Here is a 22227-nt window from a genome sequence, read left to right as displayed (position 1 = left end):
AAATTAAATTTCAGGTTTTGCCTGTGTGAAATCAACACCAACATATACTCCAGAGACTGGATAATGATAATTTACCACAAATACAAAAATTGGGCCCAAGTTATGCCCTTCATTGATTTCAGTGGGAGACATAAGCACTTGCGAAAATCTTTCCCTCTGAAAACAGTGGGACTTGAATGTACTAAATTGTGCTTTTTGCCTTTAAAGAGAGTGGGAATGTAAAAAAAGAAAATACATGTGTCAGAAGAGATTAAAGTTACACAAATATTATAAACAGTTCTAAAAAAATTGCATGGGACTAATACAGATAGAATTGATACATTCTTTACAGTCCTAAGCAGAGGTAATAATAATAATTAAGTGTTGCTGAGTCGCAAGCCATTCATTGTAGCTCCTCATGGGGTTTTCAAGGCAAGAGATAAACAGAGGTGCTTTGCCATTGCCTGGCTCTGCAGAGCAACCCTGGACTTCCTTGGTGATCTCCTGGACTTCCTTGGTGCCAACCGTGCTTAGCAACCAAGATCTGACAAGATCAGGCTAGGATTGGGCTATTCAAGCAGAGATACTCTTCCCCTTCATTGAAGTCACTGTGCTTAGATGAGGTTAGAAGGGTGAAACTCTGCTTAGGATTGCACTGAGCTGCAGCAATCTACAAGGTTAAGTTCCTGATTGCAGTGTGGAAGACTGGGTTGAGGGTAGGGTTGCCAACCTCCAGATGGTGGCTGGAGATCTCCTGCTATTATAACTGATCTTCAGCCAATAGAGATCAGTTCCCTTGGAAAAAATGGCAGTTTTGGCAATTCGACTCTATGGCATTGAAGTCCCTCCCCTCTCCAAACTCCGCCCTCCTCAGTCTCTGCCCCCAAAATCTCCAGATATTTCCTATCCCAGAGCTGGCAACCCTAGTTGAGGGTCAGAAACTCCCTTCACAGCCATGTGTCCAGGTAAAGTGAGAAATCGGACTTTTTCTTTGTTATTTCCATTTCATTTGTTCCTAGAACATTTTATTTTATTAAATTTTGTTGTTTTACCATGTTCATTTGCTTTAGCCTATTATTCCTTTTTGTTGGTTTCAGTAGAAAACTACATTTTTGGTTGTAACTTTTTTTTGGTTGTTTTCGGCCCACTTGGGATGATATGCTCGGATATTGTACCCTTCATGCAGGGAATTCCACCTGCCAGATTTCAAGCACATCACGGGAATGGTTGATTAGTTATTTATTTATTCATGTAGATAACATATTGATATCCCACCTTTCCACAAGGTGGCTTACAAAATATAAACATACACAATTAAAAACATAATTAAACACATCAATTAAAATTCAGGCTGCCTTTAAGGGCACCTTGATTTCTATTTCTGACTTTCTCATTGAAAGCTCTTGCTAAGGTTTCCCCAGATGACAAGGTTCTGTGGAACACCGTTTGGAAGCCATGGATGTAGAGTTATTAAAGCATGCCTGTTAGCCACCAGTGATTTCTAACTTGCCGCAATAGGATGATCACATTCTCTGGGGTGTTTTCAGGAAATGAGGAAAGCATTGCCTCTGGGTGCTTCTAAATCTCCACCACTGGCTATGAGCCCTCCTTTCAGCAGGCAAATCTTTGATAATCTTTTTACTGAACAACGTCGTACACATTCTATATTTGGAAGCTGCCTGAGTCATAACCACTTGAGGAACATTATTTTTTTCTTCCCTCTCACACTCCAGCTAATTTGATTCATATTTAATACAGGTTTGTGGTGGAATTCCAAAGTTTAATACATTTTCAGCTTGTATGCATTTCCATAAGTATGAAATCCACTTTTACCTTTCAAGTTTTGTAAAATATTCAATTTTTCACTGAAAGAGGCCCAAAATGCAAGGTTTTCTGCTGCCAGTTTTTGCTGGGATATTTCTTCCTCATACAATTTGTTACATCCTGAATGAAATAAGACTAGCTTATCGAGCTCTACAGGGGAAAACAAAAAACAAAAGCCAGGGCAAATGGATCCTGCTGCAAGGAGGTATGCATAAAAACATGGATAACAACAGCGGTTCCATGGCCTGGTGTGTATAACTGAGACTAGCTTGCAGTTGTCAGAGTTCAGAAACTAAGCAGAGTTGGCCATTGTTAGTACTTGGATGGGAAATACCATTAAGCATTACCTCTTCACTGGCCCATTGAGCCACTGTTATGGCGAACAGAGCACAGGATCAGGTTTCGTGCAGGGTTGCTGCGAATTTTTCCATATGCATGAAAAGCCAATGGCACCGTATTGCAACAGCTAGGGAGAAACAGAGTGAAGCAGCCTGCCAAACAGCCACGAATGGGTTGACAAACAGTCGAACTGATCATTGAAAAATCAGCTCCCTGTTTGTAACTGGTGAACAGGATGTGAGCCAAACTGGGTTAGGCCAGTTCCTTTGACCCTTGTTTCATGTAACTTGCTTTTACAATGCAGTCCTAAGCAGAATTATACCCTTCTAAGTCTATTGAAGTCAGTGGTCAACAGTACAGTCCTAAACAGAAGTGTGCTTTTCTAATGTCATTGACTTCAGTGGTCTTAACATGGTGTACGCCTTTTAGGATTGCACTGTAAGTTTCTTCCAGGAGGGCAGTCATCACAGCAATGGAATGTTTCCAAACATGCAGCAATGTAGAATAATGTGGAATTTTCCTGGGCAAGGTGGTTTTTTAAAGTACTGTACTTGTTTTTATTTTGTGGCTGTGTGCTATGGCTGTCATCTTTGGGATACATGTGTCTGGATGTATATTTATGTTATGGCTGTCTTCCCAAAGCAATGGCCTATGGCTGATACAATAAACATTGGCTTTATTATGTTTCCAGGTGAGTAATTTACTCATATCTTCCATTTTTTAGGAGAACACTCATCTCAGGGGAAGAATAAAACTCGGCAGCATGATGATTCCTCTTCACATTTGGGCAACAAATGAGTGCGTTCAGTGTTTTCCTTTGGTTTACTGAAAGCTGAATTACAATGCCATCCTAAGCAGTTATACCTGTCTGTCCATTAACTGTAGTGGACCTAGAAGGGAGTAACTCGATTTAGGATTGCTCTGCTAATTTCTCTATTACCTTTATTGTCATTCAGCCCTTTTTGCTGCTGCTGCTGCTCAACCATCATCCATAACAGAGCTATAAATTTCTGTCCACTTCCCCCCCCCCATGGCTGTTAATTGCATAGAACAAAATGGTGCATAGTTGCAATGCTGTTCTTATCTCCTAGCTGGCTGGCTGGTTTATTTATTTATTCAGCTTATTTATAGCCCACCTTGCTCACTGAGACTCAAGGTGGATTACGGAATACAGAAAGAGAAAAGAATTATCCAGCATAGGACATCTGGTGAACATTGTAATAGGACTAGGAATTCAACAGAAGTATAGTGTCCAGATCACGCAAGGTGATGGTATCGCTTTACTCTGCTCTGGTTAGACCTCACTTAGAGTATTGTGTTCAATTTTGGGCACCGCAATTTAAGAAGGATGTAGACAAGCTGGAACGTCCAGAGGAGGGCAACAAAGATGGTGAGGGGTCTGGAGACCAAGTCCTATGAGAAAAGGTTGAAGGAACTGGGTATGCTTAGCCTGAAGAGGAGAAGACTGAGAGGGGATATGATAACCATCTTCAAGTACCTGAAGGGCTGTCATATGGAGGATGGTGAAGGTCAGACCAGAACCAACGGGTTGAAATTAAATCAAAAGAGTTTCCGTCTAGACATTAGGAAGAATTTTTTAACAGTTAGATCGGTTCCTCAGTGGAAAAGACTTCCTCGAGAGGTGGTAAGTGCTCCTTCCCTGGAGGTTTTTAAGCAGAGGCTAGATGGCCATCTGTCAGCAATGCTGATTCTATGACCTTAGGCAGTTCATGAGAGGGAGGGCATCTTGGCCATCTGGGCACTGGGGGTGTGTAGGGAAGGTAGTTGTGAATTTCCTGTATTGTGCAGGGGGTTGGACTAGATGACACTGGTGGTCCCTTCCAACTCTATGATTCTATGAAAATTGAATGACAGTGATAATGCAATAGGACTAGGCAAAAATTAAATGACAGTATGCACAACAAACTGTCCAGGCTGGCATACTATGAGCAGTGCTGAATGTGGGATTACGAAGGTACAAGGCAATGCAGTCCACAATCACCACTTTTATATGACGGCACCTTTCTAGATCATCCTATCTTACTACAGTTCCAATTCAATTACAAAAATGATGTTAAGTAAATAGCAATTGTCAGTCCTTTCCCCTCATGATGGTATACCAAGTCCAGTGAACTGGTGTTCACTGCAGTGATCTGAAACAATCCTGGAGGGATGCTATTTGGGGAAACCAATGAGTGTACTTGTGTGTTTATCCAGTGGTCCAGATAGCACATCCCAGGGACCATTGTAGGTTGGGACACCTTGCATGGGGGGAAGGCTGAAGTCCTTTCTCCATGGTTATCACAGTCTCAGTCCGAATCAGGCACCATGTGCACAGGAACTGAGGAAACCCAAAAGTAATGTGTGACTGTTACAACAGGAGACAGGGAAGGGGACCTGGACCCAACCTGTGTACTCCATAATGTGTGATGAGAGACAAAGTACTACCATTCTGCAACTACTCTGCCCCTCAGACTTAGAAGACACACTGGTGTGACTGGAAGGTACTAGTGTTGTTAGGGTTGCGAGTTCTGCGTTGGGCAATACCTGGAGATTTGGGGGGTGGAGCATGAGGAGGGCAGAGTTTGGAGAGGGGAGGGACTTCAATGCCATAGAGTCCAATTGCCAAAGCAACTGGAGATCAGTTGTAATAGCTGTAATAGTGGGAAATCTCCACCCATCACCTGGAGGTTGGCAACCCTAAGTGTAGTGTGATGGTTAGTCTAGGCCTGGGGAGACCCAGATTCAGACTTCCACTCTGTCATGATGATCTCGGGTTCAGCCACGCTCTGTCAGCCTAACCTACATTATAGAGCGGTGATGTGACTGGAAAATGGCAGTGAACCGTATGTGCCCAGTGCAAGGGCCAAATACAAATGTAATGAAAATGAATATGATAACGCAGCCTTGGAGGCCTGGGTATGTTCAATGCCTGGTTCTTTTGCTTACCAGCATGATTTCTCAATTGAACCTAAGAAAGGCTGGAGAGATTTCAAAGCAGAACTTTCCACTTGCACGTCCTTCTGATTACTCCTGCTGCTCGATAATAAGATTCCTTTTATTTTGCCAGCCTAAAATCAGCCAAGGTTACCTTCATATAACTGACTCAGAATGATCCTGTGAGGAGAAATAACTGCCAAACCTTGGTCATTTCAGGTGTGAAGAATTCCTATTTCATGGTTTCTTGCTGGATTCACTCAACAAAGCAGACATTCCCCCTGGAACACTGTGGATCAACAGACAAATAAAATATGCACATTTAACTACTGTATAACGTGTTACTCTGAACTGGCTCTTTCTCATGTCTATGCCTGCTGTTTTCCGTTGGAAAGCCTCTTTTTCTTTTTGTCTCTGATGTCACTGGTGTATAGTATATATTTATTGCTTTCCACCTATATAAAAACTGAAATTTTCACATCTTACTAATGAAAAAAGCATTCAATATTTGACTAATAGTTTTGTACATTAAAACTTTCTTCCTATAAAGGGAGCAAACTGTTATCACAATTTCTTGGACTTCCAATAAAGAGTTTTATACCACAGACTGCAACAGCTGAACCACTCACAGGGCTGTGAATCAGGATTCCCTGATAACAAGGGCAAAATGAGATGGTGGTTTTTATTTCTTTTTAAATGTATATACATTTCTTTTTAAATGTATATGCATATACAAGTGTATACATGCATTGGTTTTAATGGAGAAGGGGGCGCCCCCTTCAAGACCCCATAACTTCTGCCCCCTCACCCAATCTTCACCAAATATGGGTGTTCTTGCAAGGAGGGTTACTTCAAGCTACCCTGAAAATTTGAGACCTCTACCTGCCAAAATGTCCCCCCAGGAGCCGTGAAAAGCCACGAAAGTGATTTAATGGCTTTAAATGGCTGAATTTTTCAGGAATCCCGAATTTAAACCAGAATTCCTGCCTATACTGGTATAGGGAAATTCAGGATTTGGGATTTCCCGGGGAGGAAAGACCATTTAAACCTGAATCCGAATTATCCTGCTTTTTTTTCAACAGCCCTAACCCAGCCTAGCAGACTCATGTGCCAAGGGTCCAACTATTTTTTAAAGTCTTGCAGCCCCTCCAGAAAAGTAAAAGAGAAGTTTCCCTGCTCACCGCTTCAGAAAGGGAAGGAGGAGGAGGAAGAGGAGTTGGTTTTTATATGCCAACTTTATCTACCACTTAAGGAAGAATCAAACCGGCTTACAATCACTTTCCCTTCCCCTCCCCACAACAGACACCCTGTGAGGTAGGTAGGGCTGAGAGAACTGTGACTAGCTCAAGGTCACCCAGCTGGCTTCATGTGTAGGAGTGTGGAAACAAATCTAGTTCACCAAATTAGCTCCGCCGCTCATGTGGAGGAGTGGGGAAGCAAACCCAGTTCTCCAGATCAGAGTCCCCCACTCCAAACCACCACTCCAAATGACTACACCATTCTGGCTCTCAACCAGGAACTGCCAGAGAATGTCTTTGCTCCCATCATTTTCATTCTAGGGGTTGATGGACCCCTAATGAACTCTGCTCTTCCAGCTTGAAATTGAGAATGGCTATATATGGCGAAAAAGTGGGCTGAATCCTACCATTTTGTTCCATCAACACCTGTTTGTTTCCTCCAGTAGAAAGTACTTTCCATGGACACATCCTGATAGGCACCAATGGAGCAAAATGCTAGTATCCAGTCCACAGTCCTGCAAGTATGTGAGTCCCAGGCTAGAAGGGGATTTAAAAATCAAAGACAACATCTTGAATTGAACCTGAAAGCAAATACATAACCAATGAAGCAGACATAAATGAATCTCATCTCAAATTATGAGGCTGCAAAGTACCATCAAGGGCCCCCAGTCAAAGATTTACCCCAGAGCCCCCTTCTGCTACTGGGATGCAAGCCAAATATTCTATAAAAACAATCAGATTACTTAAATAGCTCTAGGGGCACTAGTGACCATGGGCCTAGATTTTTGCCCCCTGAAGAAGAGGAGTTGGTTTTTATACCCCACTTTTCTCTACTGTAAGGCGTCTCAACATGGCTTACAATCACCTTCCGCCCCCACCACCACAACAGGTACCATGTGAGGTACATGGGGCTGAGAGAGTTCTGAGAAAACCGTGACTAGCCCAAGGTCACCCCGCAGGCTCCATGTGGAGGATTGGGGGATCTAATCTGGTTCTCCGGATTAGAGTCTGTCGCTCATGTGGAAGAGCGGGGAATCAAACCTAGTTCTCCAGATTGGAGTCTGCTGCTCTTAACCACTACAGCAGGCTGGCTCTGAGCCCGCCACCCCAGCCTTAGTTCCAGCAAAATGAACTTTAACTCACAAAAACAAAGCCTAGTGAAGTGTCACTAACAGATGAAAACTCAGCAGGTATTCCAGAGGTCAGCAGAGGGGTCCTTATTCCTCACTCCTCCTTCCTACTGCCAACAGAAGCAGTATTAAGTATGCCAAATAAACAATTACTGAAGCATAATTTGCAGCCCAGTCGGATGCATGTTTACCTAGACATAAGCCCAGCTGTATTCAATAGGGCTTATTTCTCAGTAAATGTCTGCAGAATTGCCACCTTTTAGTTACAGAATTTGGGTTACCTTGGCAAAATGTATTTGCTGTTCAGCCCTAATCATTCCACTAATACCATAAAAGTTTCCGCGGTTGCACACAACAGTCCCTTCAATAGATTTATGAAAGCTAATCCTTCCTTTAATGGCATGCTTTTGGCATTCTGTAATAATACAGGGATGAGAGGAAGGAGTTTGGGGATTTGTTTCCTCAAAAGAATATTTTTAATACAGATAGCTGGGCTCAATTACATGATAAATGCTAGAAAGGAATAATGATATATGCAAGTTTGACCATAAACTTCATGTGCCTGTGATTTGAAGGGTCTATTCCAGCCAATTCACACACTTGTGATTGAAGTGAAGAAGTCCCCAAGAAATTCCCTTTTGATATAGTGGTCATGTCACTGAATACTTGAGGGCAGAGTTACTTTGTGGTGACTTCTCCACCAGTGTGGTGTAGTGGTTAAGAGTGGGTTGGAGCAGTAGACTCCGATCTGGAGAACCAGGTTTGATTCCCCACTCCTCCACGTGAGCGGTGGAGGCTAATCTGGTGAACTGGATTTGTTTTTCCACTCCTACACACGAAGCCAGCTGGGTAACCTTGGGCTAGTCACACTCCCTCAGCCCCACCTACCTGACAGGGTGTCTGTTGTGGGGAGGGGAAGGGAAGGTGATTGTAAGCCGGCTTGAGTCTCTCTTAAGTGTAGGGTTGCGAGGTCCCTCTTCACCACCGGCGGAAGGTTTTCGAGGCGAAGCCTGAGGAGGGTGGGGTTTGGGGAGGGGAGGGACTTCAATGCCATAGAGTCCAATTGCCAAACCAGCCATTTTCTCCAGGGGAACCGATCTCTATCGGCTGGAGATCAGTTGTAATAGCAGATCTCCAGCTAGTACCTGGAGGTTGGCAACCCTGCTTAAGTGGTAGAGAAAGTTGGCATATAAAAATGAACTCTTCTTCTAAAAAGTGACTCTATCCTTGACTCTCTTCTGGAGCAAATAGCAGAGATGTGTTACAGTTTTAACTGGGAAAATGGCAAGAAGGAAAAAGCTATTCCTCCTTCATTGGACTATGACCCTGATTCAAATCTCCACCCTCAGCCATGAATGCTTTAAAATAAAATTCAAGTTATCTAGATATCGGTGATGGGCTTTGCTTCCTCAATTCTTACAAGATGGCTACTGAGGGTCGTTATGATTCCAGTGGAACTGTTGGTCAGCTTTGGAATTTAGTTTAACAAATGCTAAGAAAAACTCTCCCTACTGTTTTGCTAGGAATAAATATATAATGGCTTAGTAATACCCAAAGCTTGGATCTGGTAGAGATAATTTTTATAAACCTTCCCTCTTCCAGATGTAAGTTTTGGGTATTGCTATAAGCCATTATATATTTATTTTATCACAACAGGGTTGTTATCCAATGCATGAAGGAAAGCATGAAGGAAAGAAGACCCTGAATGATTAAACGGCAAAATTAAATTTAGGAGGCAAATAGTCAACACGGAGTGTTAAAACAAATAGATTCCAGAGAGCTTATTTCACTATTCAATTGTAGGTGAAAATACAGCATGTGAAACTCAGTGACTCTATTTTTATTTATTCTGCATTAAGAACAGATTCCAAGAAATGCTACTCATCTGAAGCCTCAGGACATGTCTCTTTTGCCTCCCCATCTCCCTCTCCTTCGGTTGCATCTGATGAAATGAGTTCTGACTCATTAAAAATCACAGTGAAATAAATTTAGTTAGTCTTCAAGGTTCCACCACATTTCTGTTTAATTTCCTCTACCACCATCTTTAACTACCTGTTTATGTATTCCTCTCCTATATGTTCAGGTCTTTTTGCTTTCAGGCAGATAATACACAAAGGATTTTGTTTTCCAACAAGCTGAAGGTGGTTTGAAAGAAGGATCTCTGCTCTGCCAAAATTCGCATATAGTACCTGACTTTTGAATTGTTTCAAAAGCTTGCAGCATCTGCGTGCAATCTGTGGGAAGGAACCACTGTCTTAAAAACAGTTCTCTCTTCAGAATAAATCTCTTGTTAGTACAGTGTCACAGATACTGATTTCTAATTACTACTGCACTGCTTGGGATGCTTCCCCAAGTATTAATAACTAGATATTGTGCCCTCATTGCTAATATTATGACAGCAATACAATGTATTATTCTGCCAAATTCAAGCCACCTAAAAAACCCATTGGCATAAAACTATCTTCAACTAATTTCTGGGAAACTTCCAAGATGCTCTTGGAACACCTGCTGTAATCACACTTTTATTCAATGAGTTCATAATGACACAGATGTTTCTAGTCTCCTGCATTTTATCCTTACAGCAACCTGTTGATGTAGGATAGCCTGAGAGGAGAAGAAGAGGAATTGTTGGTTTTTATATGCCAACTTTCTCTACCACTTAAGAATCAGACCAGCTTACAATCACCTTCCCTTCCCCTCCCCAAAACAGACACCCTGTGAGGTAGGTGGGGCTGAGAGAGTGTGACTAGCCCAAGGTCACCCAGCCAGCTTCATGTGTAGGAGTGGGGAAACAAATCCAGTTCACCAGATTAGCCTCCGCAGCTCATGTGGAGGACTGGGGAATCAAACCCGGTTCTCCAGAGCAGAGTCCATCGCTCCAAACCACCACTCTTAACCACTACACCATACTGGCTCTCCAGCACCCTGTCTCTGTATGGTTTAGGATGGGGACTACGCCAATTTATTTCAAAAATAGGGAAGGCGGCATGCTGTTGCTTGATCTCATCATATCTCAGAAGGTAAATAGGATTGGTGCTTGGATGGGAGACCATTGAGGAAGACTTGGCAGGGCAAGGTAATGGCAAACCACCTCTGCTTCTCACTTGCCTTGACAGCCGCTTGCTGGGGTTGCCATAAGTCGGTTTTGCTTTGATAGCCCATCCGTATAAGTTATGATTATTTTGAACCATTTTTGGTATATTTTAAGGATATATATTTCGTTTAGAATTCATTTGGGTTTACAAACAGTAAGTGCATTCTTCAGATATGTATCTTTTCCCCTCTGGAAAAGAAGCCCTACCAAACCCACCCCCCAAAAAAAACCCAAATAACAAAGATTAGAATTCCAGTTCTGAATGCATTTCCTCTGGTCCACATACATGATGTGGCTTATCTTCCTGACTAGATTAACAAAATCAGCCTCTTTCCGAAAGCATTAATTTGTCCTCCTAACAGCCTCACACCTCAGTAGAGTTACTATAGAGCCGACAAATTCATGCTGTTGAGCCCAGATATGAGCATATAAATTAAATCGATAAAATCCACATTCGTGCAGCTGAAAGAAGAAAATGCAAAATTACTAAGTCTTGTTAAATGTTTGCTTAAGCGAAGCTACTTCCTGGCAAATTTGCATAGTATTTTTTGTCCCAAGATGCCATGCTTGTCACAGATATGCAGAAGCTGTGCAGTAAAAGCATTTCTTGACATGCAAGATATATTAAGGATGCAGGCAATATTTTTTAAGAACCACAATGACATACTGCAGAAGAATTTATTGCTTTCTGTTCAATTGCTCGACGAGGTCTCACACATTCTTATTTCCCCCTGCTGCAACTGTAACTATCTTTGCCATCTTTTGATGCAAAGCCACAACTGAATTACAGAATATGTACGGCTCCTGCTCTCTGTTTCATTTTCTTTCTTGGCAGACCCACTTCACAGCCACCAGCCCCAAACAGCCATTCCTTATCCACTGTTCTCCTTCTAAAAAGCCTACTGGCGATTTCAATAATGAATGAATTAAGGCTTTGTTATTGTCAAATAAAAATGGTTTATCATGGCTTGAAACATACTGTCTGGTTTGTTATCTTTCCCCTTTCACTGGTAAGTTCATACAGTTCAAGAGTCCAGTAGCACCTTAAAGACTAACAAAAATATTTTCTGGCAGGGTATGAGCTTTCGTGAGCCACAGCTCACTTCTTCAGATACAGCTAGAATGTGAATCCATCTCTTTAAGTAGAGGAGAGTGAATTCAGACAAGCATTAGTATGCAAATGTTAACAGTATGTAAATGTGAATAGCAGGCATGATGGGATTTGGTGTGGTATGCAGAAGAGTCTGTGATGTCCAGGAGAGAGATGGATGTGGAGAAATCAGCATTGGTCATGAGCCATGAATGCAAGGTCTTTATTCAGCCCAGGTAAATGCATGGACTTTAGTTTGAATATCAACTGTAATTCAGCAGTTTCTCTTTCCAATCTCCCTTTGAAATTCCTTTGTAAGAGAACTGCTACTCTTAAATCTGCAACAGAATGTCCTGGAAGGTTGAGTGGGAGAACATTTCAACCTTCCAGGACATTTCTGTTGCTCTTTTCTACTACTGCAGACAGACTAACACGGCTACCCACTGTGAATTATCATACAGTTCAGTCATACTATGAATGATTACAGCATAAGGTTAGTGGTGTTGATATCTGTTAATCTTCCCATCAACCTGGAGGTTGGCAACCGTAATGTTTCCACATGTTCTCTGTGTGGTTCTTGTTGCTGCTGTAAACAAACAGGCATTTGCAATGGTAATGGAGTGTCCATGCGGTCACTTTACCGACATTTTACTTGCTTCAGACCCCAGGGCTGCCATTACTCCCTGAATGCCACCAGAGGGCTTTGTCAGGCTTAAAAAAATCTGGTAATTGACATATTGCTTGCTATACCACTATGTCAATTACTGATTTATTTTGTCCAAAAATGCTCAAAAACAGGGCAGTGGTGGGCAGGAATGGCAGCTGTGGTGTAGTGGTTAAGAGCGGCAGACTCTACTCTGGAGAACAGGGTTTGATTCTTCACTCCTACACGTGAAGCCTGCTGGGTAGTCTTGGACCAATCACAGTTCTCTCAGAACTCCCTCAGCCCCACCTACCTCACAAGGTGCCTATTGTGGAGAGAGGCAGGGATTGTCATTGTAAACTGCTTTGAGACTCCTTAAAGATAGAGAAAAGTGGGGTATAAAAACTAACTCTTGTTCTTCTTTTCTTCTTCAGGGGGCTGAGGTAAGGAAAATGTTGCCTGTGGACGGTGCCTGAAAAAAATGTGCACCTTCCTACCCACTCTGGGGCAACTGTGGTTTGCCTGCGACCTTTCAAAAAAGATAATCTCAAAGCAGGTTGAGGAAATATCTCAGCAAAGCAAGGGGGAGCCAGAAGGTGCACGAATGTGTGAAAATACTGGGTAGTTTCAGGGGGAAAGGCTGTTTGGGAGGGGATGTGGTTCAATGGAAGAGCCTTTGCTTTCCACACAGAAGGTCCCAGGCTCAATCCCCAGCATCTCCACTGAAAAAGGACCATGTAATAGGCGATGTGAAAGACTTCTGTCTGAGAGCCTGGAAAGCTGATGCGAGACTGAGTTGACAATAATGACCTTGATGGACCGATGGTATGATTCAGTGTAAGCCAACTTCATGTGGGAACAAAACAGCTATGTGGTGGTGGTGGAAAGTCCTGTCAAGTCACAGTCGACTTATAATGGCCCTGTAGGATTTTCAAGGCAAGAGACATTTGGGGGCGGTGGGTTGCCATTGCCTCGCTCTGCATAGCAACTCTGGACTTCCTTGGAGGTCTCCCATTCAAGAACTAACCAGGGCCAACCCTGCTTGGCTTCTGATATCTGACAAGATCAGGCTATGTAGCAGTGGCCTAGTTTTCATTCAAAATTTGGGGAACTGGTGGATCAACCTGAAGGTGTTTCTGTTAAACACTAGATGTCACAGTAGGCATGCTCTTTGACCTGTCCTTTAACAGGACATTCTGGTAACAAAGCCATTTGAGTTGGATATTATTCTGCGATGCTACTTCTTCCCGACAGCAATACAGACCACCAGACCCCTTCCCCCACACAAAATATTTTTATTTATTTTATTTATTTACAAAACTCATACCCTACCTTTCTGCTCTCATCAGAGCCGCCACATTTACACATCTGCCCTAATTAAATCAGAAGTGACTCTGGAGAAGCAGAAGCATGTGGATTCTATTCAAATGAATTCTCAAAGCCAATGTATAGGTAAGGAATGGAATCTAGAGAAAGTTATGTATGCTGAAATCCCAGTCCTTTTGGAGTCTCACTGCTTTCTGTGCTTGCCTCCTCCAGCAATAGCTTCATAAAAGGAGGTAATGGATTTGCTGTTAGTAGGGTACCCAATTTGGAAAACAAACAAAAAAGTCAAAGGAGGCATGATGGGAAAAAATAAGAAAGGAGGTAAAGGCTATTAGCATGGTATTCAAAGTGGCATAGATCATCAGGAGAAGAATTTGTAATGGGCCATGTAGTGATGTCACGGGAGTCATGCAAGAATTAACTGAATCATAGAATCATTATGGTTGCCAGCCTCCAGGTTCTAGCTGGAGATCTCCTGCTATTACAACTGATCTATCACAGGGTGTGACATTATATCTCCAATGAGCTTCCCTCCTGGGCACCACCCCCATATCTTCAGGAATTTTCCAAGCCAGAGCTGGCAACTCTACCAGTAGCTAATGTCTGTATGTAAATTGTCATCAAGTCACTGCTGACTTATGGAAACCTCATAAGGTTTTCAAGGCAAGAACATCTACCCCAAACTCTAAGATGTAACCAGAGCTTACGGTAAAAACTAGCATGTTACCCAACATGATGTCACTTCCAGGTCATGCCAGAAGTGATGTCATGGTGTTGGTGTGATGTCAACACACACACACACATTTTTCCCCCTGCCACCCAGCTGAGTGGAGGCAGGCAGAGCTGGCGGAGGACAGGAGGTCTCTCGCCAAAGCAGGAGACCTGGCCTCCCTAAGCTCCCATCATCTCTTCAAAGAAGCTGTTCCAAAGAGTGTAGGGTTGCCAGATCCCTCTTCACCACCAGTGGGAGGTTTTTGGGGTGGAGCCTGAGGAGGGTGGGGATTGGGGAGGGGAGGGACTTCAATGCCATAGAGTCCAATTGCCAAAGCGGCCATTTTGTCCAGGTGAACTGATCTCTATTGGCTGGAGATCAGTTGTAATAAAGGGAGATCTCCAGCTAGCACCTGGAGGTTGGCGACCCTAAGAAGTGGGAGCCACACTAGAACAGGTCCAGGCTCTGGTCGATACCAGGCAGTCTGCTTGAGTGAAGGAACACTTCTTACCACACATTCTCATATCAGTTTGCCCAGGACCTAATGCACAGAGTCTTAAACACCATGTTTAATCCTGACCTTGAACAGGTCAGGACCCCAGTTATTTCCCCAAAATATTTATATTTTCCAAATGGAAAGTGCCTAGCAGAGGAAGGAAATGTTTGCATGCCCTCGTGGTTTGTCCTAGCGTCTTCCCTTATGTGAAAATGAGACACCTGACCCATTCTGTTTTCAGCAGCCGCTTCAGGAATGTGATCATTAGTGTGCTGTTGGTATTCAGAGCCAATGTTAAATTTAGCCAAGCGGTAGCCATTATGCAAATACAGTCTGCCTTTGCATAGCCCAGTCTGATGTGCAAATTGGCTGTTTCCCTGTGCTTTTGAAGCTGCATTAATTATTCTAGAATTTACACAAACAGCATATCTGATGGATTGGGCCAGAGAGATAATGGATCGGCAATGTAAAGGAATTGAACACTGTGGAGGTTTGAATTCACCTGTGCCTCTCAGACTGCAGAATGTAGAGGAACAAATGGGAGCTGTAATATCGCTACAGAAAGTTTCTCTGCAGTCAAGGATCTAAGTGATACAGGGAAGAATGACATTAGCAGTTGTCTAGAGGAAATGTGAAACCCGGTCCATGAAGGAGCGATGCAAAGCTTTTGCTTCTTCTCTTACCTCAGAGAACAAAGCCAAAAGCTTCAGGCACATGTCTCTCACAGCCTGAGCATGTGAGACTGAAGGGCAGAAAAAAGTTCACTTCAGTGTTGGAATGGAGAAGAAGGTGCAAATTTTCTAGCAAACAAGCTAACCAGCAGAAGTTGGTCAAATACAAGGTATAAAAAAAAATCACCTTTCAGTGGGAGAGCTGTTCTGAAACCCATTTGAGAACCCAGAGCTACAAAGAAATCACCAGCCCTTTCAATTTTTGGATAGTCCCCTTCCTTTAGCTGTATATTGCCCAGGTGTTTTCTGCCTGTTTGTTTACAGTCCCACTGCATGATAGGCCTATACCTAGCATCATGGGTTTTGTAGTCTTAAATGGTTGATGGTTTTTGTGTGTGATAGTGCAAGAAGATGGAGTACTTCTTTGTTGATAGAGCAGCAGGCCCTCCCTCCAGTTTTTGTATTGGTCACCAAAATTTTGGGAAAGTATTCTTCTAAAGCAGAGCCACCCATTTCATTCAGATTAATGTTTTTGATAGAATTCAGCGACTATTCCTGTATTTTGTTACTTGTTTACTCTCAGGGTGCATCCCCAAGACAGTTTTGAAGGGTGGTAGAAGTATCTCAGGTGTCAGCAAACATACAGCCACAGCACTAACCCATGCTGCTCCCGTGTCTGATCTGGCTCAATAACACAGCAGGAAGTGGCAACTGAAAGCAGGCTGTACAATGTTTGTGTTTGTTTATTTATTTATATACTACTTTTTCTTCCCAGTTGAGACTCAAAGTGACTTAGAACATTGCTCTCCCCTCCTCCATTTTCTCACAACAACCCTGTGTGGTAGGCCAGGCTAAGAGTTTGTGATGGGCTCATGGTAGGGTTGCCAGGTTGCTTGGATTGGCTGATAATTGCCCACCATCGTCTGGATCAGGAGTGGGGATTGTGTGCGTAAGGCTGCACACAATGTGAATACACCACTTCCGGTTTATACCTGGAAGTAGGGATGCCCGTTTCCTCTTTGTCACCCCGGTGAGAGGTTTTTGGGGTGGAGCCTGAAGAGGGCAGGGTTTGGGGAGGGGAGGGACTTTAATGCCATAGAGTCCAATTGCCAGGCGGCCATTTTCTCCAGGTGAACTGATCTCTATCAGCTGGAGATCAGTTGTAATAGCAGATCTCCAGCTAGTACCTGGAGGTACTACCCTACCCGGAAGCGCAGCATCGTGACGAGCCGCTTTACCATTCAAACCCCCAAAACGCTAGCATTTTGGCGGTTTGAGTGGTAAATCAGCCCGTCATGATGTGGCGCTAGCATTTTGGGGGGTTGAATGGTAAAGCAGCCCATTGCAATGCAGGGCTTCTGGGTGTAAACCGGAAGTGACGTAATCACGTTGCATGTGGTCCCCTCAACAGCTCTGCCCCAAAAAACCTCCCGCTGGAGGAGAGGGGTGACCTGGTAACCCTAGGCCAGGGTCACCCAGCAAGCTTCCATGGTAGAAGTGGGCATTCAAACCCAGGTCTCCCAGGATCCTAGTCCCACACTTTGCCCACTGTGCCATTCTGCCTCTCAAAGTGCAAAGCAGGAGCTTAAAAAACAAAAGAGGCACATGCATTTTAAAGGACTCTTTCCTGGTCTCTTCCTAAGCTCTTGTTGTCTAATTTAGGACACATCCAGGAACATGAAGAGCTGTGAAATATATATTTATTTTTAAATATACTGTGCCATGCCCATAATAAAAGATGGACCAGCAAATGATTTATCTTTGCAACAACTTTGGCAATGTGGAACTATTGATTGTTGTGTGAAAGGAATTTTCAATTAAGTTTTTCAAACTTCAGCCTTGGCAGTTGATTTAGAAGCAATGGCTTTGTTGATGAGCCAGCTGTTTCTCAGCCAGCTGGAGCCTGGAGATGCTAGCAAAGATTCACTGCAAAGACAAGCACAGTTCTGTGGCAGAGAGCTAGTCTAGTGTCGGCTGATGCCTGTCTCCAAATTTAAGATTAGCCATGAAGTGGTGTTAGACAAGTCCCTATCCAGCACGGTATAGTGGTTAAGAGCGGTGATTTGGAGCGGTGGACTCTGATCTGGAGAACTGGGTTTGATTCCCCACTCCTCCACATGAGTGACAGAGGCTAATCTGGTGAACTGGATTTGTTTCCCCACTCCTACACCTGACGCCAGCTGGGTGACCTTGGGCTAGTCACACTCTCTCAGCCCCAACTACCTGACAGGGTGTCTGTTGCGGGGAGAGGAAGGGAAGGTGATTGTAAGCCGGTTTGACTCTTCCTTAAGTGGTAGAGAAAGTCGGCATATAAAAACCAACTCTTCTTCTTCTATCTTTGTGTCTCAGGCCTTACTCCCTGTCTGTCATCTAAAGCTGATATTATTGGCCTACCTTATAGGGATGTTCTAAGTATTACTGAGAAAATGTAGGCACAACACTTGTAAGTACTTTGATGTGAATGCAATGAATCTTATATACTCATTCAAAGCTGCAGATAAACACTTGCAGTCAAGCAATGATTTTATTTTTGTTTTGTGCAATCTGCTACTTAAACTGTATATCTATTCTATGATCTGACAGTGTTTGATACCTTACTTCAAGGTTTTCTCAGCAGAAAGCTTGTATCTTAGTTAATTCTTTCTGCAGTTGGCCTGATGTCGTTTGATGTAGCTAAGCAGATCAGAAAAGGGAAAACATTTCCACAGGAAATATAATGATATCTAAGGTTGCCTGCTCGGGGTTGAGAAATACCTGGAGATTTTGGGGGGTGGAGTCTGTGGAGGGTGGGGTTTGGAGAGGGAAGGGACTTCAATGCCATAGGGTCCAATTACCAAAACAGCCATTTTCTCCAGGAGAAATGATTTCTATCAGCTGGAGATCAGTTGTAATAACTGGAGATCTCCAGCCACCACCTGGAGGTTGGCAACCTTAGTGATATCCTTTTTTTCCCTGCTACATTAACGGCAGATCTGTCTTTCAATATCTATTCATTTCATGACCATTGATTGGCTGTGCCTTTCCACTACTGGACGTCACAGCTTTATGTGAGACAGGTAAGATTTCTAATAAATAGCCCTACCTGCCCTCACAGAACTACAGGATTTGGAGAAGAAGGTATTATGGTTATGCCCTAGAGCAGATACACTAAACGTTTTTTCATAGCTGTGAGAAAAGGAGTCCACGTGGAAGAAATGAGACTGCCCCATTAGCAACATACTACCGCTAAGAAGGTAATGAAGTCTTTCTATTTGGGTAGGCTCTAGGGTTGCCAGCTCCAGGTTGGGAAATACCTGGAGATTTTGAGGATGGAGCCTGAGGAGGGTGGGGTTTGGAGAGGGGAGGGACTTCAATGCCATAGAGTCCAATTGCCAAAGCGGCCATTTTCTCCAGGTGAATTCATCTCTGTCACCTGGAGATCAGTTGTAATAGTGGGAAATCTCCAGCCACCACCTGGGGGCTGGCAACTCTTGTAGGATGTCAGAATGCTGGAAGATGAACATGAAAATACATTACATGAACAGAACAAAACAAAGAAGAAATAGGAACAATACACTGAAGAACTATTCAAAATAGATGAAAGGTTGACAGATTCCTCCCAAGAAGAATCTTTTGAAGAAGAACCTACAGTTTTAGAAAGTGAAATGAAAGCTGCACTGAGAGTAATTTGGGAGAAACAAATAACCAGGAGTAGATGGGATATCAATAGAGCTATTTCAAGCCACAGAAACAGAGTCCATCAAAATTGTAACAAGAATATGCCAACAAATATGGGAAACAAATCAATGGCCCACAGACTGGAAATGTTCAATTTACATTCCAATTCCAAACAAATGTCAAAGACTGCAGCAACTATCGGACCATCACATTAATTTCTCATGTGAGTAAAGTGAAGCTCAAAATCTTACAACAAAGACTGTTACCATATATGGAACAAGAAATGCCAAATGTTCAAGCTGGATTCAGAAAAGGAAGAGGCACTCAAGATCATATTGCAAATTTACATTGGTTACTGGAGCATACCAGAGAATTTCAGAAGAAAATCAGCTTGTGTTTTGTAGATTATACCAGAGCTTTTGACTGTGTGGATCATGAAAAGCTATGGTTGGTTTTAAAAGAAATGGGCGTGCCACAATATCTGATGTTTTGATGCACAACCTGTACTCCAGACAAGAGGCTACTGTTAGGACAGAATATGGAGAAACAGAATGGTTTCCAATTAACAAACGTGTCAGATAAGGATGTATTTTATCTCCAAGGATGTATTTTACCAAGAACCAAGGATGTATTTTATCTCCCTATCTCTTCAATCTATATGCAGAGCATATCAAAAGGAAAAGTGAATTAGATTTAGATGAAGGTGGCATGAAAACTGGTGGAAAGAACATTAATAATTTGAGATATGCAGATGGGACCACATTGTATGTGTGTAAAATGCTGTCAAATTGCAGCCACCCTATGGCAACCCAGTAGGGTTTTCAAGGCAAGAGACTAACAGAGGTGGTTGGCCATTGCCTTCCTTTGCAAAGCAACCCTGATATTCCTTGGTGTTCTCCCATCCAAGTACTAGCCAGGACCAACTCTGCTCAGCTTCTCAGATCTGACGAGATCAGGCTAGCCTGAGCCATCCAGGTCAGGGCGGACACCACATTATTTGCAGAAAATAGTGAAGACTTGAAACAATTACTGCTAACGATTAAAGCAGAAAGTGCCAAAGCAGGATTATAGCTGAACATCAAGAAGACAAAAGTAATGACTACTGGGAAATTACACGACATTAAGGCTGACAATGAAGAAACTGAAAGGGATCAAGACTTTTTATTCCTTTGCTCCATCATCAACCAAAAGGAAGACTGCAACCAAGAAATCAAAAAGAGACTGAGACTGGGAAGGGCAGCCATGAAAGCGCTAGAAAAGATTCTTAAGTGTAAGGATGTGTCGCTGGCAACCAAAGAAAACCAACAGAAACATTATACATGAGGAAAAGGGCAACTCAAAATCAGCTTCCAGAAAAGGATCATGGTATAAGTGGTCTCAAAAGAATGGGGGGGGGGGGGGAACGACAGGAAACAAATAAACCAACCAATCAAGTGATAACCAAAGGCACAAAATTGCATGTGGAAATTAAGGGATAAGGCAAAGTAGTATGGGGGCAGAACTAATGGGGAAAAACCATGTATAAAAGCCCTGAGACTCAAAGCAGGTTACAAAACATAAACACAAAGCAACCAGAGAGCCTAAACAACCAGTGAATTATGCACTAGGACTAGCATCGCAGAATTAGGAAACAATGCAAACACCAAATTATCTAAGGCAGATAGATAATCTATAAAGATAGATCTTTATTGACCAGTGTTTCAAATTCTGTATTTTCATTAAGTTAACCTTGATGGAAACAATCTTGCTTAAATCTTGCAACCATTTGATTATACATTAGCCATCCAATCTTCTTATCTTCTTTCTTAATTTCTTCCCCCAATTTTATTTTTGCGTGTTTAGTTAGCATGTCCTGATATCTTATAAAGTCTGCTGACTTCTTTTCTGCCATACTAAGATATACTTTGGTAGGTGACATCATAAAACCAGGCGTTGGACTCAGTCTATCTTTGGTTTTCATCCAAGTCTTCATCAGCCCTTCTTTGATCACATGTCGATGTTCAAATATCATATATTGGTGGTCATGCAAATAAGTATAGAAATTCTGGATACAAATCCACGAAGAAATGCAGAAGATATTAAAAATCAACTTTCCACTAGAACCAGAAAGTAAATTACTGGGAATGGTACCTGAGAAGTTAGATAAAAATTATGGAGACCGGTTTAGCTACCTGACTACAGCAGCAATAGTGGTTTTGGCTTCAATGTGGAAGCAAGAAGATATCCCAGATTTGGAAAAATGGCAAGAAAAAATGGCTGAATACGCAGTGATGGCAAAATTATCGAACTTGTTGAAAAGAAAATCAATGGATAAATTTCAGAAGTAATGGAAACCCTACTATGATTATGCTAGATTGAAACTATAACTTAGTAAAGCAGGATAAATGACAAACATTTTTTTAGATTAGAAAAGCAGCATATATGTAATAGATTAAATGATTATAATAAATAGATTCACTTGGAATGGTTAGAGGAGAGACAGAATAAAGCATAGATAATTTGAAAGATAAGTATAGACAATAAGATATAGTGATTATTTCTCACAAATAGAACAAATGATCAAATATAACTCTGCTTTTGTCAGTCTACAGTGGGAACATTAGCAATGAACCTAGAATAGATTACTAATTAAATAATCCTTTTGTAAAACACAAATAGATTATACTAGAAGGTAATGTATATACCGATGCCCTTGGAAGTCTCCATATACTGTATGTATGAAACTGTATGTGTGCAATTTGATTTTATGTAATATATAAACTTTTAATAAAATAGTATTTTTATTCAAAAAAGTCTGTGACAGTGGAATCCTAAACTGAGATACTTCTAAGACCAGGAAGTTCAGTTTAGAAAGGTGTAACTCTGCTTAGGACTACTCTGTGAGCCACAGAGCAGCCGCAAACCACCTAAGAGACACCTAGCCATGTTTGCCCAAGCTGTAGCACGACAAAAATAGCACAGTGAATTTCAATTTCAGTAATAAGAAACACGTGTTGCAGCAGGTGGTTCGAGAGGTTTTTTTTTTTTTTTTTTTTGGCCTCAAGGCTCTTTGGCAGGACACTTGAAAATTAAACTGAAACATGAGCTACAT

The 22227-nt window shown here is 42.3% G+C and overlaps 1 protein-coding gene across 1 annotated transcript in view; it reads left to right on the top strand.

Moving 5' to 3' along the window:
• EMCN (endomucin) overlaps positions 1 to 5526 on the top strand; it is a 42129-nt gene extending 36603 nt beyond the window's left edge. The window contains exons 9-10 of the mRNA XM_056855822.1: positions 2867 to 2940; positions 5299 to 5526. Coding sequence (XP_056711800.1) covers positions 2867 to 2940 — 74 coding nt within the window. The 3' untranslated portion in view covers positions 5299 to 5526. The remainder of the gene's footprint in view (positions 1 to 2866; positions 2941 to 5298) is intronic.
• The last annotated feature ends 16701 nt before the right edge of the window (positions 5527 to 22227 follow it).

The sequence above is a fragment of the Euleptes europaea genome, chromosome 9 (genome assembly GCF_029931775.1).
Source record: "Euleptes europaea isolate rEulEur1 chromosome 9, rEulEur1.hap1, whole genome shotgun sequence".
Classification (NCBI taxonomy): Eukaryota; Metazoa; Chordata; class Lepidosauria; order Squamata; family Sphaerodactylidae; genus Euleptes; species Euleptes europaea.
The sequence above is the reverse complement of the archived record's forward strand: the minus strand, read 5'-3'. Positions and strand labels throughout refer to the sequence as shown.